The sequence below is a fragment of the Siniperca chuatsi genome, linkage group LG17 (assembly GCF_020085105.1).
Source record: "Siniperca chuatsi isolate FFG_IHB_CAS linkage group LG17, ASM2008510v1, whole genome shotgun sequence".
NCBI lineage: Eukaryota > Metazoa > Chordata > Actinopteri > Centrarchiformes > Sinipercidae > Siniperca > Siniperca chuatsi.
The window spans coordinates 24,960,994-24,984,828 of record NC_058058.1 but is presented as its reverse complement, the minus strand read 5'-3'; the positions used below and the strand labels follow the sequence as shown (position 1 = coordinate 24,984,828).

The following is a 23,835-nucleotide window of genomic DNA, read 5'->3' as shown; positions in this document are numbered from 1 at the left end:
AAGAAGCAACCAGAAAATGTTGGCCATTTCGTTTGATAAATTGCTTTAATGATTAATTAATTACTATTGAGTAACAGAAAAATCGACTAATCATTTGAGCACTATATTTAATGGAAAGCACTTTGTAACTTACACTATTATAAAACTATTTAAATATATACATTTAACATACATATAAATGTATACATTTTTAAGTATGACCTATTGTTGTAACTTAAATATTGACACAAAAACAATATCCCAAACATTTGTTGACGTGGCTCTGTTAGCACATTATTCATGTGCTCTCCCCCATCACTGATTTAGGATAATCCTTAATTCCCAAATCTCTGATCTCGTAATTCATTGTGTGTATGGCTGCTTAGATAAAAGACAAGTCATCGCTCTCTCCCCTCTCTGCAGAGACACCACACAGTAATATCACAGACCGTCCTGTATCAAACACGTAAGAAGTGAAACAAGGTGTCAACCTCAGATGATGATGAGGATGTATGACTACTGGAGCACAAAAACAATGTATATTAGCCTTCCCCAGGTGGTGCGGCACACTTTAACATACATCTAGAGGAAAAATACTTTTGCTACTGATAGGAGCATTTGTGACGGCTGGGTAGTCCCACACTGAGGAGAGGCAGCGCCAACAATTCAACCCTGCTGCCTATTTGAAACTCATGGCTGCATCTGGGAGGCAGTGTGACCACCTGCAGACAGATGGGACACATAAACGTAGATTCATTACACCCCTCAGAGTGTGTGCGTGTGTGTGTGTGTGTGTGTGTGTGTGTGTGTGAGGAGGCGGAAGGAGGGGGTGGTCAATGGGTACCTGTATGGTGGTGTATAGGCCCTATCAGGTGCAGGGGAGCCTTTTTCCATTTTCTGCGTGATTAAACTTTGAGTCGACTTCCCTGCATGTTAACATACACAAAAAGCTCCATTAGACGAATAAAGGCTGGTGACAGACAAGCGCGCACCACGAGTCTGGCTTAAGAGCAGGCAGAGAAAAATCTGCGGCTGCCGCGGCTGCTGAACCTTTAGCCTCTGGCTGAACCTGCTGCTGGGGTCAAACAGGAAAGCACACACTCCTCGCTGGAGGCTGCAGGCAGAATGACGGGAAAGACCAGAGAAAACAGTTCCTCTGATTGGCCCGTCCTCTGGGACCGAGCCTACTGACACTGGGAGCACACCGATATACTGGGCCGATACTGGCTCTTATTTAGTATCAGCCGGTCAGTATGAGGGATGAGCTCAGAAAAACACACAGCTGATGAAAGCGTACGTGAACTGAAAAACTCTGCTCTCAAATCACAATTTGTTTTGACTGATAACATTAAGACATGATCCGTTAATCTCATCACGTCTTGATCTGATAAAAGCACTGTGTGACTTTATCACATCAAGTCAATCATGTGGCATTACTAGTGACATTCACCACGTTTTCAATACTATCATTATATATAGTGAGACAATGTAACTTTTGAATGAGCTAATAATACAATGTTCCTTTCACAAATGAAAAGTTGAATTCACAAGCAATAAAATGCAGCCATCGTCAGTTCAGTACAACTCAGCAGGGGTTATGGGTTTTGCTACTAAAGCCTTCCTTGGTCTGGCATGACCAGTGCATTATTGTGGCTAATGTTAGCTAGCATGGGCAAACTTTAGCTAGAAATGGCTGTGTAACTGACTTCATTAAGTCACTTCACTGACACAAAGACTCTTCTCTACTTGGGCTACTCTTAGGCTAAGTGTTAGCATTACCAGCAAATTGTAACTTGTGGCCCCAGTTGTCATTGTTCAACAGAAGTTGCATATCATTTTGGTTTATCTCAGCTTGGGTCTTATTTCCTTCGTTTTGGCTTCAGAAAGCATTTTTGCACAGGAGGAGGACTGAGGATTTTGTCCTCCCTCCCTTACAGCGTAGTCCCCCTATGAAGGGATCACTTCATGGCCAGTATGGACAGGAGGAATGATTACAGCAATCAATAACTCCCAGTGTACATTTGGCATGTTAGTATTTTATGAAGATAGACTTGAACCTATCCTACAAAAGTGAGCGTACTGCAAATGTCATATAAATCCCTCACTGTGCAGGAAAGGTGTGCACATGCAGAACCGTGGTAGGTACAGTACCGTAGGTCAAACTTGAACCAGAAACTCGGCCTGGTGTCTTCCAAATAAGTTTGTCTAACCTGGAGGTTTGTTTACAACCTGTCGGATCGTCTGACCGCTCTGACTTCTTCTTTAGCGATGGCAGAATGTTCCTTGTTGTCAGCAATATAAAATTAAATTTAAATTATTCTTTGTGTGATCATTTTTCTTCAAAATATAATTTATGTGTGCACAAGATAATTGTGCACAAATTGTGCCATTGCATGCTCTGAATTGAGACACAAATCGAATGCCATAGAAATGGTCGTTACCAGTAAATTGTCTATGGGCTGTTGGCAGCAACCCTAAAAAAATATCCAGAAGGCGCCACAGGCAGCTTGAAAAACCCGAACACTCACACTGGTTCAGGATGTGAGGTTACTTGTAGGTAATATAGAAATAATCTGCAGAGCTGTCATCTATCCGTTCTGTGCCCTCTACGTCTTTATATCCAGTTTCCCCAGCCTTAAAACCACTGACATGTAAAACTCTCCCCACATGGTCCACATGACCAACAGATGGCAAAGAACCTGAAGCAAAGTCTGTCGCTGCACACAGGCAATTTAACACAATGATGCCGCATTCGAAATTAGGACAAAGCTGCTTCTGTGCTGCAGATAATGGAAGGAAAAGGTGCACTTAAAATCGAACGCTTAATTTTAATCTAAATAAAAATCAATTGAGAGTAAGAACCATAAATTGCGGTGACTGAATTAACCTGACAAATTCTAACAGATCACCAGAAACAGGGTCAAGGAGAGAAAAGGAGTAAAAGAGGAGGGGGGAGGAGAAAGAGAAGCATTTCCTGAAGCTCCTCGGGGGTATCTGTGTGTTTGGTTTGTGTTAAGGAGAAAGCTGTGGTGATTTGGGTGTGGAGTGGTGGGCACAGCCTGGGAGGATTAGAGGAATATTACTCCCAGTCGGTGGATCCAGCCCCTCTCAGTCCATCCAGTCTGGAAGTTTCTTTCCTCCAGGTTTTCTCTGCCGGAGCGCCAAGCTCACATACAGCAGGCCCAGGCAGAGGAAATGGTCAAAGTTCACCCAAAGTACACCAAATTAGAAGCAGCTTTGTGCTGCTCTCCAGTGCGTTTTACAGAGAGGGATATTTAGAAGCTTCAAACACTCAGGGAAAAGAAAATAACAATGAGGAACAGTCATTTGACTTCATGTCTGGTGGGGAAATGGAAGGGGACAGCGGTGGGGAGAGGTGAGGATCTGCTTTTCATCAGGGCTTCGAAATCTATTCTACATCTGACAGAAAACTGACTGTATTTCTAGGTTTTATGTACTGACAAGGTATTGTCAGGTGACTAGTATTAGGGTTTAGAGATTCCCAGGCAGTCATGTGACCAAACCCTACCCCAAACCCCTCCTTTTGACCCCCTCTGTGACCTCGCAGCGACCCCGGGGTGACTGCAGCGCCGAGGTCCAACTACACATTTACAGGAAGCACCAGCAGCAGCGGCGAACACAACAGGTGCACGCCACTTCAAAGCTTTCGTGAAAACTGACCGCGAAACTAAGACCGCCATAAAAGCAGATGACAAGGGAGAAACTCCGGGAAGGAACGCGGGGAAAGAAATAAGGCTGCTGAAATGCGAGAGGTTTCTTTTTAATCCGAAGGAATTCGTGGCCTTAAAAGCACAGCACCGGTATGACTTTATTCTCCCCTGCCAGCACTTTCAGATGTAACTGGATTCTGGTGTCGGCTAGAAAACAGTCAAAAGAACGGGGAGCTCTGGGATGGGTGTGGCAAACAAGAGGACATATCCACTCAACAATCACAAAGTGTCAGCTGAGGGACACACACTTAACCCAGACAATGGAAAAATCCCCATATAAGTGTGAGCTATTTTCAGGCACAGAATTGTAGATAATAATTTTATATATAGGCTGATAAACATTTGTAAATAATTATTGAAATATGAGGGCAAAAATCTGCCTAATACAATTTTATTTTTTTGCTTATGTAGGCTGATATTTTTGGATTCAAATCATTCATTTTGACAATATTCCTGCTGGTATTCCCAATCTTAAAATTATAGTTATATTAAGTATTTAGTGTTCATTTGTGGAAAGTGTGGAAATAGCAATTAGACCAAACTCCACTGGAAAAAATACATTATAGATTTAGCATCTGAGGTCAGTTTTATAATTTTGCCTACCATTCGCTAGGGAGCAAAAGCCTTTTAAGTTACACACCTTAAAAAGCCCCTTAAAGATTCTATATTAAAGTTAAGGTAAATGTGTACAAAATAAGTCAGTTTAAGGGTTAAAAACAACTGAAGCTGATCCTCCACAGACCGAAATCAAGCCCAAAATGTTGCAGTACTCTCCACAGGCTTACATTCATGATTGCTTAGTTTGATTTAATTCAGTAAGTGTTCCAATAAGTTTGAGGCACTTCTTAAGGTTTGCATTAATTAACATAAAGTGCAGAGGATAACATTTAGCAGGTGTTTTTCTGCAGCTGATGATGTCAAGCAGGAACTCCATCACATGGTGCATCTCACTGACTTGGTATTTGATTGTTTCATTGAAAAATTCCAAATGATTTCAAAAAATCGAAATCATTGTTTTTGGTGCCAAGGAAGAATGATTAAAAGTCAGCGTTCATCTTGAATCCGTAACGCTAAACAACCCAAGCCAGACATGTTTCGTTATGGACTCTCTGCTATGGAAATTTCAATATCCACATTAAGACAATTACAAAATCAGCCTAGTGTGACCTAAAAACAGCAGCAAGACTGGTAGAAAAACTTGTCCACGCTTTTATCTTCAGTAGGAAAGTAGAAAGTGGAATCAGCCCAGTTCTCAGATCTTTGCACTGGCTTTATAAAGCGCTGAATTGTTTAGGGCCATTTCTGATCCGCTGCTACGTTCTGACCCGTCACGTCTGCGTACTGTCTCCAGCATCCACTTTCTACGCGCCACATATCTGCAACACACTCCCAGAAAGCTGGCCTGCTCTTCTGTCTTTTAAATCCAGGCTTAAAACTTTTCTGTTTGCCTGCCTTTAATTATATAACAAGTAGGGGTGGGAAAAAAAATCGATATTGCAATATATTGTTGTGCTCTCTGTCGCAATAAATAATCGATACACTAACGCCCAATATCGATATTTTATTACAACACAAAATGATTAATTTACCCGTTGTCATTGTCACTGTCACTACCCAATATCTACCATTCTGTTTGCGGGGGGCGCTGTTCGAGTAAATAGGGGTAAAGTGGCACAAACAGCGGCCGGTGAAGAACACAAGTTAACTAAACAACAGAGAATTGCAGAAAAAAGAGAAGCGAGAAGAATGGCGGAAAACAATAAAAACTAATCAAAGACCCACCCGCTAGTTTCCACTCTAAAGTGTGGAGACACTTCGGGTTTTACGAGACAGTCGACGGAAAGGCACTGGATAAAAACTATGCAATCTGCAAGAACTGCTTTGCAAAGATAAAATATAACTGCAACACTACGAATCTGCAAATGCACCTCGTTCGCTATCACGGTGAACTACTCTCAGGTGATAATGAGGGTAAACCAAGTCAGCCGACAATCACTACTGCGTTCAAAGCAAAGCTCCCTTTGGGTCGCCGAGGGCACAGAGTATCACTAAGTCCATCGCCGAATTTATTTGCAAGGACCTTCGCCCTTACAGCGTGGTCGAGAATGATGGATTTTGCAGAATGTTGACAACACTGGAACCGAGATACGAGATACCGAGTCGTCGGCACTTTACAGACAAAGTCATCCCTGCATTCAATGCAGATACCAGAGCCAAAGTGGAGGGTGCGCTCAGTACGTTTCAGTATTATGGTTTACACATGTTAATGTTCATGTTGTTTTGTAATGTTCATGCACTTTTATCTGTCTAGATGTACAGTGTTTACATTTAAGACCAGGAGGCAGTGAGTTATGCAAATGCATATTTCTTTGCACAATGTTGGAAATGTTGGCATTAATAAATGCATAAAATTTCCTTATTTCCTTATTCCTTCTTTTTCTTTTCAGTCACATATATCGTGATATATCGTTGATGAAATTTTTTCCAATATATTCAATATCGTAGATATCGCGAATCGTGATATTATCATATCGTGGACCACATATTGCCACAGAATTGAATCGTGAGGTACCTGTATCGTCCCACCCCTAATAACAAGACTTTACTTTAGCCCCCCGTTTATCATTTAGAAGCAGTATATAAACGTTTAAAAAATACTTTATAACACCAGGAAAATAATTTATTCTTCTGTTGATTCTGTTTTATTCCATTATAGCTTATTTTTATTTTCTATTTTATTTATTTATTTATTTATTTTGCCTTTTATGTCTTATGTAGCACACGTTGAATTGCCTTGTTGTTGAAAAGTGCTGTACAAATAAACTCGCCTTGCATTCATGCCAAAAAATTTAAGTGTTTTTTTTTTTTTATTGAGGGTGGAAAAGCCTCTGAAACAGCAGTTAAACCCTCATGACACAGTACGGTTCTCCACTGGAACCAGATTATTTAAAGGCTATGACTCTATGAAACACGAGTCTTGAAATGAATCATTCTTTAAGAAATAAAACATTTAAAAAAAGCTGCTTTTTCTGCAGCTGTGGTCAAGCAGGAGCGTATAACAGATATGGTATTTGATATTTATTAAAAGGCCAGTATCACTACAGGTTCACAGAATCCGTGTAACCCTGGTGGGACCCTAACACTGTCCTAATCATGTCGATTAAACATGCCTGGCATCAGAGAGCTCTCCTTTCATTTCACTGTTGTACATCCCTTTTTATTTCCCCCCATCCGCCTTTCATTTCACACGCCCACTAAATTAGCTTGGTGTGCAAGCTGTGCTAATGGCCTTTTATGTCCATATCAGAGGCGCTTCAGCCTTGAAGACAAAAAGTCCCCAATTATCCCACAACACACATCAGCTGTACAACACATATCACGCCGGAGCATCACGCTCTGTCTTTTTAAGTCACAATAGCTGCAGCGTTTATAGACGATCACATTTCCACTTGTTTGTCTGATAGCTTTTGGATTTGTTTTGATAGAGATAAAATGACTTGATGCTTTTAATGTGAAATTCATTTGTTTCTTTGCATGCCGTGGGTATCGTGTCCATTTTATCTGTGTAAAGAAGGTCCTTGATCATTCTTAATTAACATCTAAACTGGAAGAGGAAGTGCATTAATGGTCGGCTTGTTGTCAGTGCAGCTAATTAACACCCAGGAGGTTTACATTATCCTGAACAAATACATTAATAAACCAACATTTCAGTGACCCTGGGAGAGGCTTTCTCAAATCAAAGTCCAATTTAAACAGCGCCTTATTCAAACAGGAAAAGGGCAGGGGTGTCCTGTCTGACAGCACAAAAGGCCAACGTGCAGCTTTACGGGCCGAGGACGAGTCCATCGTGAGAAAACGTAAAAAGATCAACAGTGTCTTCTTTTGTCCCTTTTAGCGCTTCACGAGTCTTGTCTGAAAAGGCCAGTGTGAGCACAGTGTTAAAGGCCACTGACTGTCTAATTGCATCAAAACACCTTATTGTCCTGCTTCTATTATTTGACGGGTTATGGAAAATTACTGACTTACTAAGTTGGTTAACAAATGGACACCAAACATTATGCTGAATGCCCCGAGAGACAATATAGGCTTTATTTCCATTCAGTAGAATTCTATGACAACTGAAACAAGCTAATTAATAAAGAAAATGTCATCAGACTGGCTCCACAGTGTCTTCAGTACAAACAATGACAGAAAGTGCAGGGCTGTAGCTTCCACTGAGGAGGTCATTTTTGGAAATGTGGGTTATTTTTAGCATGCACCGTGTACACATGGTGGTTACTTTATAGGCTGATTTCAGTGTTTTCAGAGTCACTATGTTTCATTTTGTCTATGTTTAGGCCAGCAAATAAGCAAAAGACTGAGCGTTTCTTCACCAGTATTTTACTCCTGGCAACTTGGAGATGGCAGCACTTTGACCTTTATGTAAATAAAAAAAAAAAAAAGAAGAAGAAAAGAAAACATTTAAAGACCCTCATTTTGGTGTCTGGTTAAAGATTTCTGAGGGGGGTGAGGGGTGCATGGAGGGACTCGGTCTTGACCTCAGCATTGTTCCGACCCTGGCCACGGGCCTGTTAAAGAGCAGCCACTGTGGCAGCTTTTTAAAGTGTGTTCACACCTTCCAGAAGCTGCTCTGCAACGGTTTAAACCTACGAAGTCAGAGGTCATTTTTACAAGTCAACCTGACTTCCACTGAGGAACAGAACCCCTCGATTTTACACTTTAAAAGGCCCCTTAAACATTCCATTTCAATGTGAAGGTAAATGTGCATAAATACGTCTATATAAAGGAGCAAAAAACAACTGACGTGATCTTTAACAGACTGACAGCAAGCCCTAAATGTTATACTATTGTCCTCAGTCTGCTAAGACATTCGTGATTATGTTTTAATAATTTTAACTTTTATTTAAGTGACCTGTTCCCTTTAAGGATTTAAAGACACCTTAGGTTATACTGACAAGTGTTTGTATAGGTGATTAAGGCCATTTTTAAAGGATTTTTGCCAGTAATTTCCCTGTTTCTGCTTGAGATAAAAAAAGGTTATGGACATTATGAGCAATAAGCGATTCATAATAAACCTGAGAAAAAGCAGATTTTGACCATGTGTACTTCCGAGGATTAATGACAGGAGAAACTCTGTAAAACTTCATGAAATAAATCAAATAATCTACAATTCTATGACAACTGAAACTAGCGTGGAGAAGGAAGCATTTACACGTTCATGCGAGGAATTTAAAATGACAGATAATGTAGTTTAACACTTAACGGAATAATTGAATAGGAAATATCCAAATAAGAAGAAAAAAATTAAAGACCTTCTTTTTGGTGTCCGGTACTAAATGTTCTGCGGGGAGGGACGGGGGCGCTGGGGGACTCATGACCTCAGTGTTTCTAAAATCCTGACTACGGCCCTGTCAAGAGTGTCTGAGATACTGGTAATGGTAATATAGAATACAAAATATTTGCAAAAGAAAAGTTAGCATTTCTTCTGAAATGATGAAATCCCATTTTCTTTAGTTTGAAATTTTTTTTTTTTTTTTTTTAAATGTGTCCAATTTTTCAAATACATTTTTATATATTTAATGAACTCTGGTTGTACACATGATGTAAAAAAAAACCAAAAACAACAACTTTAAAGATGAAGAAATAACTCCCATCGCTTTCTATTATTTTCATGCACAACATCAACAAGTTTAACATCTTGATTGCCATAAAGTCAGAAATCACATATGCTGTATCATTATTATTATTATTGTTGGTCTGAAAAGTCTGAAATGATTAGATGATTCATCAATAAGAGGACTGCCAGAAAATTGCTTGGCAGTAATTTTCTTAATTAATCGTTTAAATACTTTTTCAAGTAAAAATGTCATAAAATTTGCTGCTTCCAGCTTCCTAAAAGTGAGGATTGTCTAGCTTTCTTTGGCCCAGTCAATAGTCATTTGAATATATTTGGATTTTGGACTGTTGCTTGGACAAAAGCAATTTAAAGATGCCACCTTGCACTCCGGGAACTTCTGATGGTTTTTCCACTATTTTCTGACACTTTAGAGACAAAACCATTAATCGAGAAAATAATCGGAGAGTAGATTATTTTGTAAGGAAAATGTGTCTCTTAGATTTCGCTATCAGAGACCTCTTCATCAAACCCTGAACTGCAGCAGAGCGTGAGGCAGGTTAAAGGGCGGCAGCTGTCATTTTTTGCACTTTCCCTCCACTGAGGAGAGCCTCTTTTGACTGAGTGCCCTTGAGCAAACACTTCCTGAGGAATGACAGCTGCAGGCTGGTCGTTATCAGATGAGCATAAATCTCGGAGCAGCAGCAGGGTGACAGTGAAAAACAAACACTGACAAGTGTCTCATGAGCACCCGGCTAGTGGATGAAAATGATCCAGATCTGAAGATCACTACACATATTTTCCCCCAAAAAACGTAGGGGCAGCAGGTGACACTGGGGTAGCACCTGTAGTCACATATGCATTTAATGCATTGCTCTTACAGGAATAATATTCATTTCACATCATGTCATTAAGGTGCAGCTGCCCTACAAACTATTCACCACCCTGCATTTTTTTTTTTTTTTGCTCTGATTATAATAATTATTATTATTATTTCATCCTGTATGATGCTATTCAATTCCTTATGAGCACCATTTTATTAGTGTCATGCAAATGTTAATTTTGATTACATATTTCTTTCGCCTACTTTTTCCCAAAGGAGGAATCACTTCCAATATTCCTAGGAATGCAGCTGTCCTTAAAGCACCCACTTAGTCTCCTGGACAAAAACTAGCAGCAGTCCATCTATCAGCCTTGGCCAATTCAAAACGCAAGAGGCTGACATGTTCCGATAGCAGCCCGCTAATCTTGTTGAAAAGTCCGCGGGGTCATTTATCAAAATCAGTGTCAGAGAGCGCAGGTCGCGGCTCGTCAGGCCGCCCCTCCTGTCATGTGCGGCCGGGGGAGGAGGTGTGGAAACGCCGCCTGTGTTTACTCTCTGCATTCCTCCAGTCTGCTGCTCTCTGAACTGGGCTGATCTGAGACAAGTCATACATCAGCAGGTCGCAGCTGCTGCCACTGCTGAGGATGTATGCGGGCGCACGGTAGGAGTGAAATATGACGTTTGGGAGAAGGTGCTGGAGAGCTTCCCACTGAGGCTACCATCAAAACAAACTTGTTGTTTTGTTTTTTTTATCAGACAAGCACTAGAAAATTACACTTAATGCCACGACGCTGCTCCAGAAATGTTCTCCCTGTGTGTTTACTAAGAATTATTACATCTAATATTTTTATGAAGCGCCTGTGATGCTTTCATGAGCCCTGCTTCCAAGAGTTTTCTTACAACTCTTATAAAAACTAATTCCCTAATTAGTCTGATTTGAATTGAGCAAAAGAGACTTTTCGTTGTCTGATCCCCACTTCTTCAGTAATTCTCAGACCTGGAGGCCGTTTATGGCAACTTGTTGTGAGTCGTGTGGCTCGTGGACTCAGCCTGCACCGGCGCAGCTCATCCTCACAGCTCTGAGTGAGGCAATTACCACAACAGCAACAATAATAACAGATGAGGAGAAGTTGGACCTACAGTGAGCGCTCCGGCGGTGCTGCCACTCTCTGTGCGCCAGTCCACTGATGCAGGCTTTCAGAGCCTTCTCCTGCAGCATGCAGGAGGACGGGCTGGACGTGTAGAAATCCAGCATCTGCCCGGGACTCACGGCCAGCACGTCCATGCAGTCAAACATGATGACGGCGCGTCCTTCAACTAGTCTTGTGCGTTATGGCTAAAAATCGCCGGCATGAGCGCACACAACTCCATCAAACTCCGCTGCTTCCCCTCCTCCTCCTCCTCCTCCTCCTCCTCCTCTTCTTCTTCTTCTTGGCACAGCAGATTTCGCTCCTCTTCTTCTCCGTCGTCCCGCACCGGAATCATGAATTATTTCGGACCAAAATGCTCCACTGAACGGGACTCATCCATAATAATAATAATAATAATAATAACAATACTATCCCGACGTTTTCTCTGAATTACCCCGTCCCGGTTACCGACAGCAGAGAGAGCGGCGGTGAAGCCCGCCTGAACCGGAGGATCTTTCTTTTCTATTATCAAAAATAACACGGACGGCGCTTAAAAGCGTGCACGTTCTCCTCTCCGATGACGAATAGGTTATCCGTCCCCCCGTGCCGCTCATTTCCAACTAGTTTTGCCACAGAGAATGAAAGATTGAATTGCCTAATATATGCGAGTGAACTTTGTATGAACCCTTCCGAGGCTGCTGACCTTCAAATGACCCAGGCTGGCTGACATCACTGCAGCTCCGCAGCGCGGAACAAGGCGGAGAGAAGAAGCGCAGGGGGAAAAATAATAAAGCTCTTTTTTTTTTTTTTTCCTCTTGGAAAGAACAAAATACGACGGTGCCCAAAATTTGAGACGAGCTTTTTATTTTAAGTTAAGTATTACTACAGCTCTAACTGCCCGCGCTCGGAAGGGTGTTGCTTTTTACGCACAGCGACAGGAAAATGCCCCATTCCTACAGAGAGAAACGGCCACGTACTGCACCAGTTGTACTGATTTATGTATTCATAAAATAGCAATACTTTGCTTACAGAAAGAAAGAAAAGGCTGTATCTAATCAAATTTACCACATTTCTGTTGACAAACTGCAGCAATGACTAATGACTGGAATGCTGTTATCTGGTCAGTGGGATCAGTCGTGATGATCCTAAAGTGTCATTTTAAGGAAACATTTTTGAATGTTTTACTGATTGAAATTTTTTATTTTCTGGAGCTTCCTGTTTGGCTTTTGCTCCTCAGTGAAATGACACAAAGCCTTGTTAAAAATGACAAGATCGAGATTTGAACTTGATTTTGACATTCCTGCTTGGTTTTTGTTGTCTATTACAATAATTTAAAAAAAACCCCACAAAATCAGATTTGGATTAGCCTATCACACCTTACCAAACAACTTACAAGAAAAATATGTTAACCACTTATGTTATATACATTTGTATTATTGTTTTTACAATACTAATATATATTAATGATAAAATAAACTAGGGAAGGCTGAGTAAGCACTGATGCTAAGTGGCATGATTTCTGGATGACTATAACAATGTGACAACTAATCGAGTTATAGATTCAATGGGAGTCAATGGGGCTTTCAAACACTTCTGCATTAGGCTTTATTACAAAATATTATGGACAGTATATATGTGTATATATGTCAGCAATCAGATGCTGTAGCTCATAAGGGATCAGGCTTGACACTGTTTTACTAGTTAGAAAATAAACATAATTAAAATCAATTAGAAACTTAATAATTCCAAGTGGGTACAATGTACAGATTTAAGTTGATGTTGACTGAGTAAATTAACAGAAGAAGTTGAGTTTTTAAAGTTTTTTACTTCATACAGTGTGAAAAAAAAATCCCACAACTGGTTTTGTATTTAGACTTAATATATAATAAAAGTGCAACATTTATAAGCTCCAGTTAAAAATGCTAATATGTTGGGAAACGTCCTGAATGAGAGTGTTGTTGGTACTGCACACCGATTTCCAACAGCATGAGGTCCGCCATGAACTGTCAGCTGAATCATATACACAATATCCCTGCCATGTCATTTACTCTTTTCAGCAAAGTAGTGGCTGATTCAGTAACACATGACTCACATTGTGATGCATTACAGTCAGATATGCCCATTAGTGGCAAAGATCAATTCTTTGAATATAATCATCAGAAAATGATATTAATTATATCATATCATGTCATTAACTGTTTAGCTGCTCCATTAAACATTCAACCTCCTACATTCCATGCACATTATGTTTATTATATCATGTTCTGATTATACTAATTATACTCATAATGCATTATATGCTTATGTGTGCCATATAATGACCTATGAGGACCACTACAGGTGAAAAGTCATAATTTGAATTTGTATATTAATTGTATTGACTAGCATTAGTAAATAAAGGTTGTTTTAAGTTAAGCTAAGGCCATAAAGTAATGAAATGACAGTATAACATGTAATATAGCATGTTAATTTAGTCCATGAGAGTCTGATAGACATTTGAACAACAAAACTTCATCAAACAATGAAACAAATAATATATCCGCCTGTGCACGCTTCCATTTTTGCTAAAACTTACCTGAATTCAGACAACATACATTCCAGGGAATTTTAAACGTTCTGTGTTCTAAGCATTCTCTATAACTTCTGTATAGGTTTGCAAGCTGAAATGAGTCCGTTACTGAAATATCAGATATCAGCTGGTCAGTGTTTCCCATCGGCATTAAGAAAGAGTTGAAAACTTTTAGCGGTGCCATTCTGTACCTGCAGTCAGACCTGTCTAATTCTGTCTTTTGGAGCTGTTAAAACCATCTGTAACATCACCTCTAACATCCTTATTACTATGAAGTTAGTGTCCCAAGGGCCACACATGACAGCTGGGGACAAGAATACATGTCTTTAAGAAAGGTTGAAATTATTAGCCTGGAAACCAGACAAATCTGCAAGCTCATGTTTCATTTGCTCTGGCAGATACGTCTGGCCCCCCTCCCAATCACAACCGTTTATCTAATATGGGACGGGCTTGATACTGTGACTGTACTGAGGAGCGTGAGCTTATTGGACATTGAGGCATTGTTGTAAACAACCAAGATGGCTGCCACTGATGTGGAACTGTTTTTGTTGAATTCGCTATCACATCGGTATTAAACAAACTGGACGGTATATTTTCTCTAAAAGAAGAACAACTACACCTAAAGCTTTTGTTGATAAGAAAGATGTGTTTGCCGTACTTCGGACAGGATTTGGTAAATTTAATTTATCAGCTATCCTACATCACACATTTCGTTGTTCTGATTGGTTGTAGGTCTATCCAATTGCGTCAAGAGGCATTTTGGTGTGCGCCAGTTAATAAAGCCCCTTGGAAATTGAAAATGAACTGAGAGATTCCAGACTACTTTGCATTTACGAATTGGTCTGGTGATGCCAGGCTATAAAATTATAGGTTTAGATGGAAATTCATCTGTCAAGGCTGGAGTAATCCTCTAGGGAACCCTGGGGCAAACATTTTCTCCAAAAATTATATTTACATTTTTTATCAATCCACCACCCCACCACCACTTCATGTAGTTTAAATCAGAGAAAATGTAACAGAGTTTGTTAAAGTGGTAACCATTTCCACTTGTCAACAACACATTTGAACAATGCCAAAAAAACATCTAAATATTTTTTAAACTTTTCAAACTACTTTCTGCAGCGTATTCCAAGTCTCACATATAGGCCTACTTGTATGCGCAGAATGTCGTAAACACACTTTTAGCTAATATATTACTTTACAAAAAGAAAACGTTACATCAGCCTAGTTCATTTATTAGCTTCTCTTCAGTTAAAGTATTTTGTGATGATTTTGTGGAATATATTTTGCAATATTTGTCTGGGATGTACTGAAAGTATGAGAGCTTTTATACACATTTTGATATTGTTTTGTTGTAGTTAAATATCTCTGGGATTAATTTACTGAAACTATCAGAAATGTCACCAGCTTTACACACTCCATTCTCCACTAAAGAGTGCAGTATTAAATGATTTCTTCCTGCATTCAAGGCTATGGAATGTGAGATATTCATACAAAAAAGACAAACAAGAGACTATAGCCAAGCTAGCAGCTCTGAGAGGCTGTACTTAGGCACAGCAGTGTTTGACCTGATGATGGCGCTAGATGAAAAGTCAGGAGATCACCAAAGTTATTACAATTCATCCTCAGGAGACATGAATATCTGTACAAAAATGTCATGGTGATTTTATTTTGTTTGTACAAAATTTCATGACATTTCATGCAAACTCAACACACAACTGATCAGTCATACTAGTTAGCTAACAAACAAAACTGTCCTATCAGTGTTCATTGTCCTGTTATGGTTTGAGGTTTGTACTGTAGTTATTTCATGTTTTATTTTGAAATGCTCTTTTCTCCTCATGTGTCTTTTCCTGCCAGTTTTGATTGTTTGCTCCACCCTAATAATTTTCTCGGCCTTTGTCTCTCAGTGTGTTGGATTTTCTTCTGTTTCTCTTGGACCTTGCATGGACTTTGGAGTTTGGACTTTGCCTGCTCCCTGTCAGAATTGTTTGCCTTTGTTGGACTGCCTCCCTGATTTTGACCACTCCCTGCCTGACAGATCCATGTAAGCCATATACTTTCATTAAATTGTTGAGCTGTACCCGCTCTGCCACGGTGTCTGCATTTTGGGTCCTATTCCCTTGTGTTCCCTGTTTCCCTGCTTGGCAAACTGCAACAGCTCTCTGCACTTGTAATTCTTATAGAATCATACCTGACATTTTGAGCCATGCTGTTTTTCAATTGATACATTTGGGAAGGAAGACATTAATTCCTGGTTAACTGAGTTGCTTAGGGAGTATTTTCTCAAGCTAGATTTCCATTAATGTAGGAGTGGGGAGGTACATCTTGTTAGTGTCCACTAACTTAAACATGCATTCATTAATACTTCATTAATTATTTAATTAATGTTTTCCTTTAATTTGTGGGGCACGTACAGCTATTCCATTAAAGAATGTACAATATGCTGAACGGTATTTAATGTAATATATATTCAAATGCCAAGAAAAGAGATCTTATTAGAGCTTCTTCTCTTTGATGTACACATGATAGCCATCAGGGACCTCAGATTGATGTGATGAGACGCCTCATATTTATCTTGTGATTTTTTGGGGGGTCCTTGTGCCAGGAATGATGGCCAAAACTCTATAAAAATAAGACTAAGTTTGTTAACAAAAATGTATGTCTAAGGAGCTGCTTATCCACCTTATCGTGGTAGATACCCTGGGAGCTGTGTTGTCAGGGGAAATAGCTCCTCCTCCCAAGGCAGAGGTGAGGGACCAGACTAAAAGCGATTCACAGACCCCACATGAATCGACCAACAAGGAGCTGCAGCACCTCACCCGGAACAGGAAAACTGGGTCCCCTCCTAGAGCCTCACTGGTGAGCATCTGGTCAGGCATAGCCCAAATAACTACATAGAGCAGGCCCACCACCCATAGGGATAGGCATTGTGGGTGCATTGTCAGCCAGACGGTAGGCAAGGACAGAGAGCTAGGCATGCTGAGCCCTGACATCACAGACTGGTTCTAGGGATGTGGAACATCACCTCTCAGGTGGGGAAGGAACTAGAGTTAGTGTGGGAGGTGGAGCAGTACCAACAAGATATAGTTGGGCTCATGGGTGCGGGGATAATCATGAGCCCTTGGCCACAACAACCATGTTCGAACATAGGGTGATTCATAAGTGAACTTGGTGCTAAAACACCTTAGACCAAAGATCGATGATCAACTTTGTGGTCATATCATCAGATCGGTGGCTGTGTGTCTTGGACACTTGGGTGAAGAGAGGAGCAGAGTACCACCACCTGGTGTTGAGTTGGATCAGATGGCGGGGAGACTGCAAGACAGACCTGGTAAACCCAAATGTGTAGTAAGGGTGAACTGGGAATGGCTGGTTGAGGCCCCAGTCCGTGACGTCTTTAACTCCCACCTCCGAAAGAATTTCTATTGCATCCCTTGGGAGTTTAGGAACATTGAATCCAATTCAAAGGCTCCATTGTGGAGGCGGCTGCTCGGGGTTGTGGTCAGAAGGATGTTGGTAGTTGGAAGTTCTGGCAAACCGGGATGACTCAGGAGAGTAAAGCAGGGCTTGGCTCAGGCAGTGTTCAGCAGCGGAGGAGAACTGCTGACCCTGACTGGGGATATTGTCGAGCAGTGGAAAAACCATTTTGAGGGACTCCTGAACCCAACCAACATGTCCTATGTGGAGGAAGCAGACTTTGAAGACTCCGACCTCTGACCGATTGTTGAACCTCAGATTCAGGAGGAGCAATGCAGATTCTGTCAGGGTTACTAGAGGGGTCATAGGAGTTTGCCTATCCAGTCTACATGTGTTTTGTGGACATGGAGAAGGCTTATGACCATGTCCGCTCGGGAGTCTTGTTGGGGGTACTGCGGGAGTATGCGGTACCGGGGCCATTGCTACAAGCCATCCGGTGCGGAGTGAGTGCTGTGCCCATATTCTTTGAAAGAAATATAAACACGTTTTCAGTTGGTGTCCACCAGTGTTGTCCCTTGTCACCAATTCTTTTTGTAATTTTCATGGATAGGATCTCAAAGTCAGCCTGGGGGGGAGGAGATACTGTTAACTGTTGTGACTTCACCTGCCCACACGACAACAGTATGTGGACTGCCCGACCCATCTAACCCTGGATAAGTGTTATGGCAATATACGAGATGCCTATAAATCTGTCTGTAGGACAGCCATGGGAAAGTGTGAGCATATGGTTGTACATCTATTCCCATGATATAGGGCAAAGCTGAAATGGGAAAAGCCAGTGACTAACTACGACAATTATGGACAGGTGACTGAAAGGAGGAACTGAGAGACTGTTTGGAAGATAATGACTAGCAGAGCTTTTTGGACTCCTGTGCCAACCCACATGAATTGACAGACATATTACATCTTATATAATGTTCTTTGAAACTACTCGTACAAAAATGGTTTGAATCTTCCCAAATAATAAATTATGGATAACCAGCGATTTTAAGGACTGTATAAACGAGAAAAAACTTGCCTTTACTAATGGGAATACAGAGCTTGTCAAGGAAAAGAAATGTGAACTAAGATGTAAATTGAAGAAAGCAAAAACAGAGTACAAGGATAAGGTAGAGAAATGCTTTTGTTCAGGCAGTGCTAAGAAAGCATGGGAAGATAAACTTCTGTACTGAGCGTGGTGCAGTGTGTAGCTCCATCACAGAATACGTCCCAATTACACTCACAGAACGTGAAATTGCCTCAAGTTTGGCTTGTATTAAACCCAACAAAGCCCCAGGGCCTGATGGCCTTAGAGGTAGAGTTGTTAGAGGTAGAGAGTGTCCTCACCAACCAAAAGGAGTTTTAACTAAGCTATTTCAGCTTCTGTTAGAGACGTGTACAGTACCCAAATCATGAACAATTTCAAACATTGTGCTCATTCCTAAAAGGCCCGGAGCTTCAGAACTAAACAATTTCAGGCCCATTGCACTTACCTCCATCCTATATGAATGTATGGAGAGAGTTCTAAGCAGACACATAACATCTTCTGTATCTAGCTGCTTAGACCACCTGCAGTTTACATATAAACACCCTAGAGAAGCATCTACAAGTCTCCACTTACTACAAGTTCTTTTTATTGATTTTACCTCACCATGCAAATACATACTCTTCTGCAAAGATTTGTGGATTTGAGGTAAATGGAGGCATCATTCACTGGACCAGAGACTTCCTCTCTGACCACCCTCAAAGAGTCACTAGCTGCAGTTACATGGACAATATTTCTTCAACCCGACTGAAATCACTCAGATTAGATTTGTTTACATGGACACGAAATAAAGTGATCCGATAAGGTTTGCGTTTACATGCCCCAAACCATTTAATCAGAATATTACTTTTTTGACATGTGCAAAATGGTTCCGCCCACTATGAAACACCTAATCTGCCGGAAAAATATAGTAACAGAAGAATAAGTTCTGCTGTTCTGTTTCTGTTTCAATCCTTGTTGCATTCACATCAGGCAGACGGTAGATGGCAAACCGGACATCATTTTAGTGTACGAGATGGTGAAATTAGGTGATCAGCACAGAGCTGGGTGAAATACCAGGTAGGTAATATGGAAAGTGTGTTTCTTAAGCCACAGAGCAGTTTTGTTTTGCTACTGCCATGTTTCTGTCCCTCCCGGAAACTTGTTCGCGTCATGTAATGTTACCCCCACGTGGGGCAAAACGCAGAAAGAATTTGACAATTTTGAAATGAGCCAAAATATCCTGGAAATTGTGTATAAGAGTCTAACGGAAAGCATCCTATCTGAACATGATCATGTGATGCAGTAATCTGAACATCAAGAGGAGTAATCCTTTACTCAGCGAATCATATTTCTTATTCCCTCTGGTATCCCGTGGACTATTTTTATTTTAGACCTTCCAAGTCCTGTTTAGCTATAAATATCTCTTGAACACACAGTAGACTACATCACAACTCCCCATGAGTTTGTCAACAATAAAACGAAGTGATTTCTCTCCAGCACTGTGGCCATGCAGGTTATGACACAACCTGAATTTTCATAGGAACTTTAGTCCTTTGACATTGTCTATGCTGCGTTTACTGACCTTGTCATTACTTGAAGCAGACTCCAGACCATAACTTCCAAGAGGGACTGCAGCAACATTTTCTAGGTACTGCAGACTAGTGCTTCCCTCAGCTCCACACCCTCCACTGCCAGGTGTAATACGGAGCTATAAGTTCCAGCTGGCCAGTGTTGCGGATCATACATTTCAGCCACTTCATTGCATTCAGCGTCAAGATTCGGGGAAAATCTAGTAGCAAACACATTCACTAGTTTGGTTTTAACCAAATGAATGTTACTCACAGTGCTAGTACCAACTATCCCCATATGCTTTGATACATAATAACAATGTATCAAATGACAATGAGAAAACAATGTGACAATGTGAAAGAGGTTGCTACAGAGAATTATCACCTAAATCTGCAGCTCCCCTTGACTTTACACAGCTTTATAGTGAGTTTCAGTTCTTTGTTTAGCTATCCAGTCTGCAATTTTACTGTTTTGGTTCACTCTCACCACTTTCATGATGTTGTTTTCAGCCGCAGCAAGCAGCTGTTTACAGCAAAAAAGCTCTAAAAACCCACTGTACACGACCTGCTCGGCAGCAAACAGCAACTAGCTGGTGAACATAGTGGAGCATTTAGCTGCTAAAGAGCCAGCTATTTCCTTCAGGAGTTGGGAGAGACCAAAAACAGAGCTAACATAGAGTGAATATTGGACTTCGTCAGGTGGGCAGACACAACTCCAAATAAAAGATAATATTGCTGTGTAACTGCTGGATGTGTAAATAAGTAACTGTTTGCTAACAATCTCGACATATTAGCTTAAAAGGTGATGATATGTTAACATAGTGCTCACAACCGCTTCCACTGCCCCCAAGTGGCCAAAAAAATAAATAAATCAGTTATTGCATTTGTAAGAGCCTTTGTTTTAAAAAGCTGGTGAAACAGAATACTTTCTCCGTTTGGCATTGTTCTATTTTATTTAAAAGGAAAACTAGAAAAGAAAAGGAAAACTAAAATATTGGCTATTGATTGGCAAGTTTATTGTATAGGATAAGCCCCTTGAGATATCGTAGAAAAGGTTTCAGTCGTAGTCATCTGGACACTGTTTTCAGAATCAAGACGTCTTGATTCTGAAAACAGTGTCCAGATGACTGCGACTGAAACCTTTTCTGCGATAGAACACTCCTGGACGAATGAGGGACTACACCCCCCCTCGAGATATACTATCTCATTTTTAATGGGGCCCTAATATTCACAGCTTCAGTCCAGAAATATCACCATCATCTTCAAAACCCACATGAGAACCCTACTCAAAAATTCATGTATGTAGAAAAACTGTAAATAATAGAGCTAGGGAATCATATACACCCTATACAATATATGGTGCACATACAGCAGTCACAGTTGTCAGTGTGCTGAAAGCCAGATGCACACTAACACTTGTGATAGTGTTAGTGTGCATATGATAGAGTAAAGAAGGCAGTTTGAGAGGGAGAGGCGGCCTCAGCGCTGCACAGCACACTGATCCCCATGGAGCTCATGAATATTGCAGAGAACCTACAGCAGAGCTGAAACAGGAACCCCTGGACCCCCCCTACACACACCAGCTGACCCCCTGCAGTTCAGCCGGTGTAACAATAACCCCCGGACTCACACACACACCCACACATACACACAACCCCGGTCAGCACAGGTAATGAATACACCTGAAAATCCACCTGTAATTAGAAGGTGATAATGAACCTATCCATCAAGATAAGCCGCTTTTTGGCATCAGTGCTCCGCAGCTCGTGGCCACCGCTGCCAAAACGCACCAGGCTGTGACATACACAGCGTAGCTGATCATTTAATAAGGCCGGGTAAAGCCTGACAGCTTTGAGGATGACACACATGCAGCGGCTGCTATTTTCACTCTGTAATGAGCATCAACACGACCAGTGAGTGGATAACTAACTGCAGCTTCAGGTACACTTTTAATTCCCATTTTTCTCCACAAGAAACCATTTTTTCATATCATATTTATGAACAGGGCTGAATTTGGTACTCACAATTCATGGATGGGTCAAACCCCGTTCAAACAGCTATATTTAGTTACACTTGCACTTAGCCTATTGGTAATTTAATTGAAGCTGCGTGGCAGAAGCAAATATATTTTCCACTCGGGTTGTGTATCATGCCAAAGAGTGCATCAGAATTATGCCTTTGTGTAGCAACATGATACACAGAGTGAAATTGAAGATTAGGATTAATTTTGGTCTGCATCATTAGCATAAATTCTTCATATTCAAACAATAAGGGTGCATTTATGGATTTAAATACCTTCCCATTTCAGAAATTGTTTATCTTATTAAAAATAAATTGCACACAGATATATATGGTTTAAAAATGTTTAGATTCTATTTATGTAGAGCATGCAGAGGTGTGAGCAGGCAGAGGATCAACAGCTTGTTCCTATCAGGGTGTATTTAAACATTGTGTTGAAACATACATCAGTGGATCATTTGAAGCAGGTTCTTTTTGCATCAACAAAAACTGACCTTGTCAAAAAATGTACATTCTTCCACAATAAATGGAACACTTGTGTCGAGTGTGCTATATTAACCCCTAATACTGTCAAGAAAAATCATTGTATAAAGTGCTGTTTTATTCTGGTCTGGCTCCCTCATTCAAAGAGCCTTCCCTCCTCTGTAGGCAGACTGAACAAAGCTTCGAGCCAGAATAAGGCAGTGAGTCTGAAGAGGCACAGAAAATTCAACAGGAACTCTTTATTCTGAAAATCGCAAACCAAGCAAATAAAGGGCTGAAAAAAAATATTTACTATTCCTTTACTACATTTTTTTCACAAAATGTACTTTATCTGTTGTAGCAGGACTATATTATCCTCACTTCGACAAACCGCCTCCAAGACTCCCAAAAGTTTGTGAAATGAGCAGGGGTTTTTTGTATTTACTGCCTGCACAAAAAGTGAGAAAAGGCCAGTAAACCATAACCAAAGTGAGTAAATAATCTCCACAAGATTGTACTTGTGCTTTCAATCGAATCTCACGGTCTTTATCAGAGGAAGAAGTTAAAGAGGAAAAAACAAAAAGCTAGTAAATGGGCCATAGCTGATATCATGGGACAGGTAGAGGAGAATACAAAAATGTGGGTTAAAAAACATAAAAAATAGAATTTACAGTGCAATTGTAGTTTAACCATTTCTTGGTTGTAACTTTCTCAGAGGGATTCTGCATGATAAGCAGCTTATTTGCATTTTCTCCACATTCAATCTTCAATGTGAACTACAGTTATAAGCCGTGATCAACACACATCGTTTGGGTACGTAGGAATAAAAACACAGTTAAAATGTCGTCTTTTTTTTTAAACAAGATATTTTTCTGTGAAAATCTGAAAAAAAGTGTGACTTGGTTAAACATTGTTCCCAGTGCCTTTACTTAAAGTTACCCAGTGGAGTTTTCTTGTAAACAAAGTTATGTTTACTTTCAGTGTTTCTCACCAAAACGCATTGTGTGTATCCTTTACACCTGTTCGCTTGCCAGCTTCTTTGCCTTCCTGGTGCACTGCAACATTTTTTGTTACCATCAGAAACTGTCAGTCAGTGGAATACATGAAACTGGCAGCAGGAAGGGACACACTTATAAAAAACATTGCTCCATAGCGCATACCTTCATAGGGTGCCTTTAAATTCCAACTGAAATTAAAATACACTTCACTAAGTGTCAGGAGACACTTTTCCACTGCTTGTGTCTGTGTTTGGTTTAGTCACCATCTGAAAACAACACAGGAAGTCAGTTCCAGTCCTGGCATTCACCAGCTCCCTGTGACCCCCTGACCCCGAGGGGCGCTCTCTGTGTCCCCTTCCTTCTCGCTCAGCAAAAGACTCAGAGACAATAACACATTTCAACAATAATAAAACACAGACTCAATGCTTTCACTTGATCTCTTATGGACAGTTATTT

At 40.6% G+C, this 23,835-nt stretch overlaps 1 protein-coding gene across 6 annotated transcripts in view; it reads right to left on the bottom strand.

Moving 5' to 3' along the window:
* Positions 1–23,835, bottom strand: part of LOC122864108 (retinoic acid receptor beta-like) — a 202,477-nt gene that overhangs the window by 74,454 nt on the left and 104,188 nt on the right. Inside the window, exon 1 of one of the 6 annotated variants that reach the window (XM_044171208.1) lies at positions 11,288–12,228. The exons of 3 other annotated variants lie outside the window; for them this stretch is intronic. In XM_044171208.1, the coding sequence (XP_044027143.1) occupies positions 11,288–11,444 (157 nt within the window). In that variant the 5' untranslated portion in view covers positions 11,445–12,228. Of the gene's footprint in view, positions 1–823; positions 929–10,411; positions 12,229–23,835 lie in introns of those variants that run through there. 2 more of the 6 variants (XM_044171210.1, XM_044171211.1) reach the window with 2 other exon arrangements.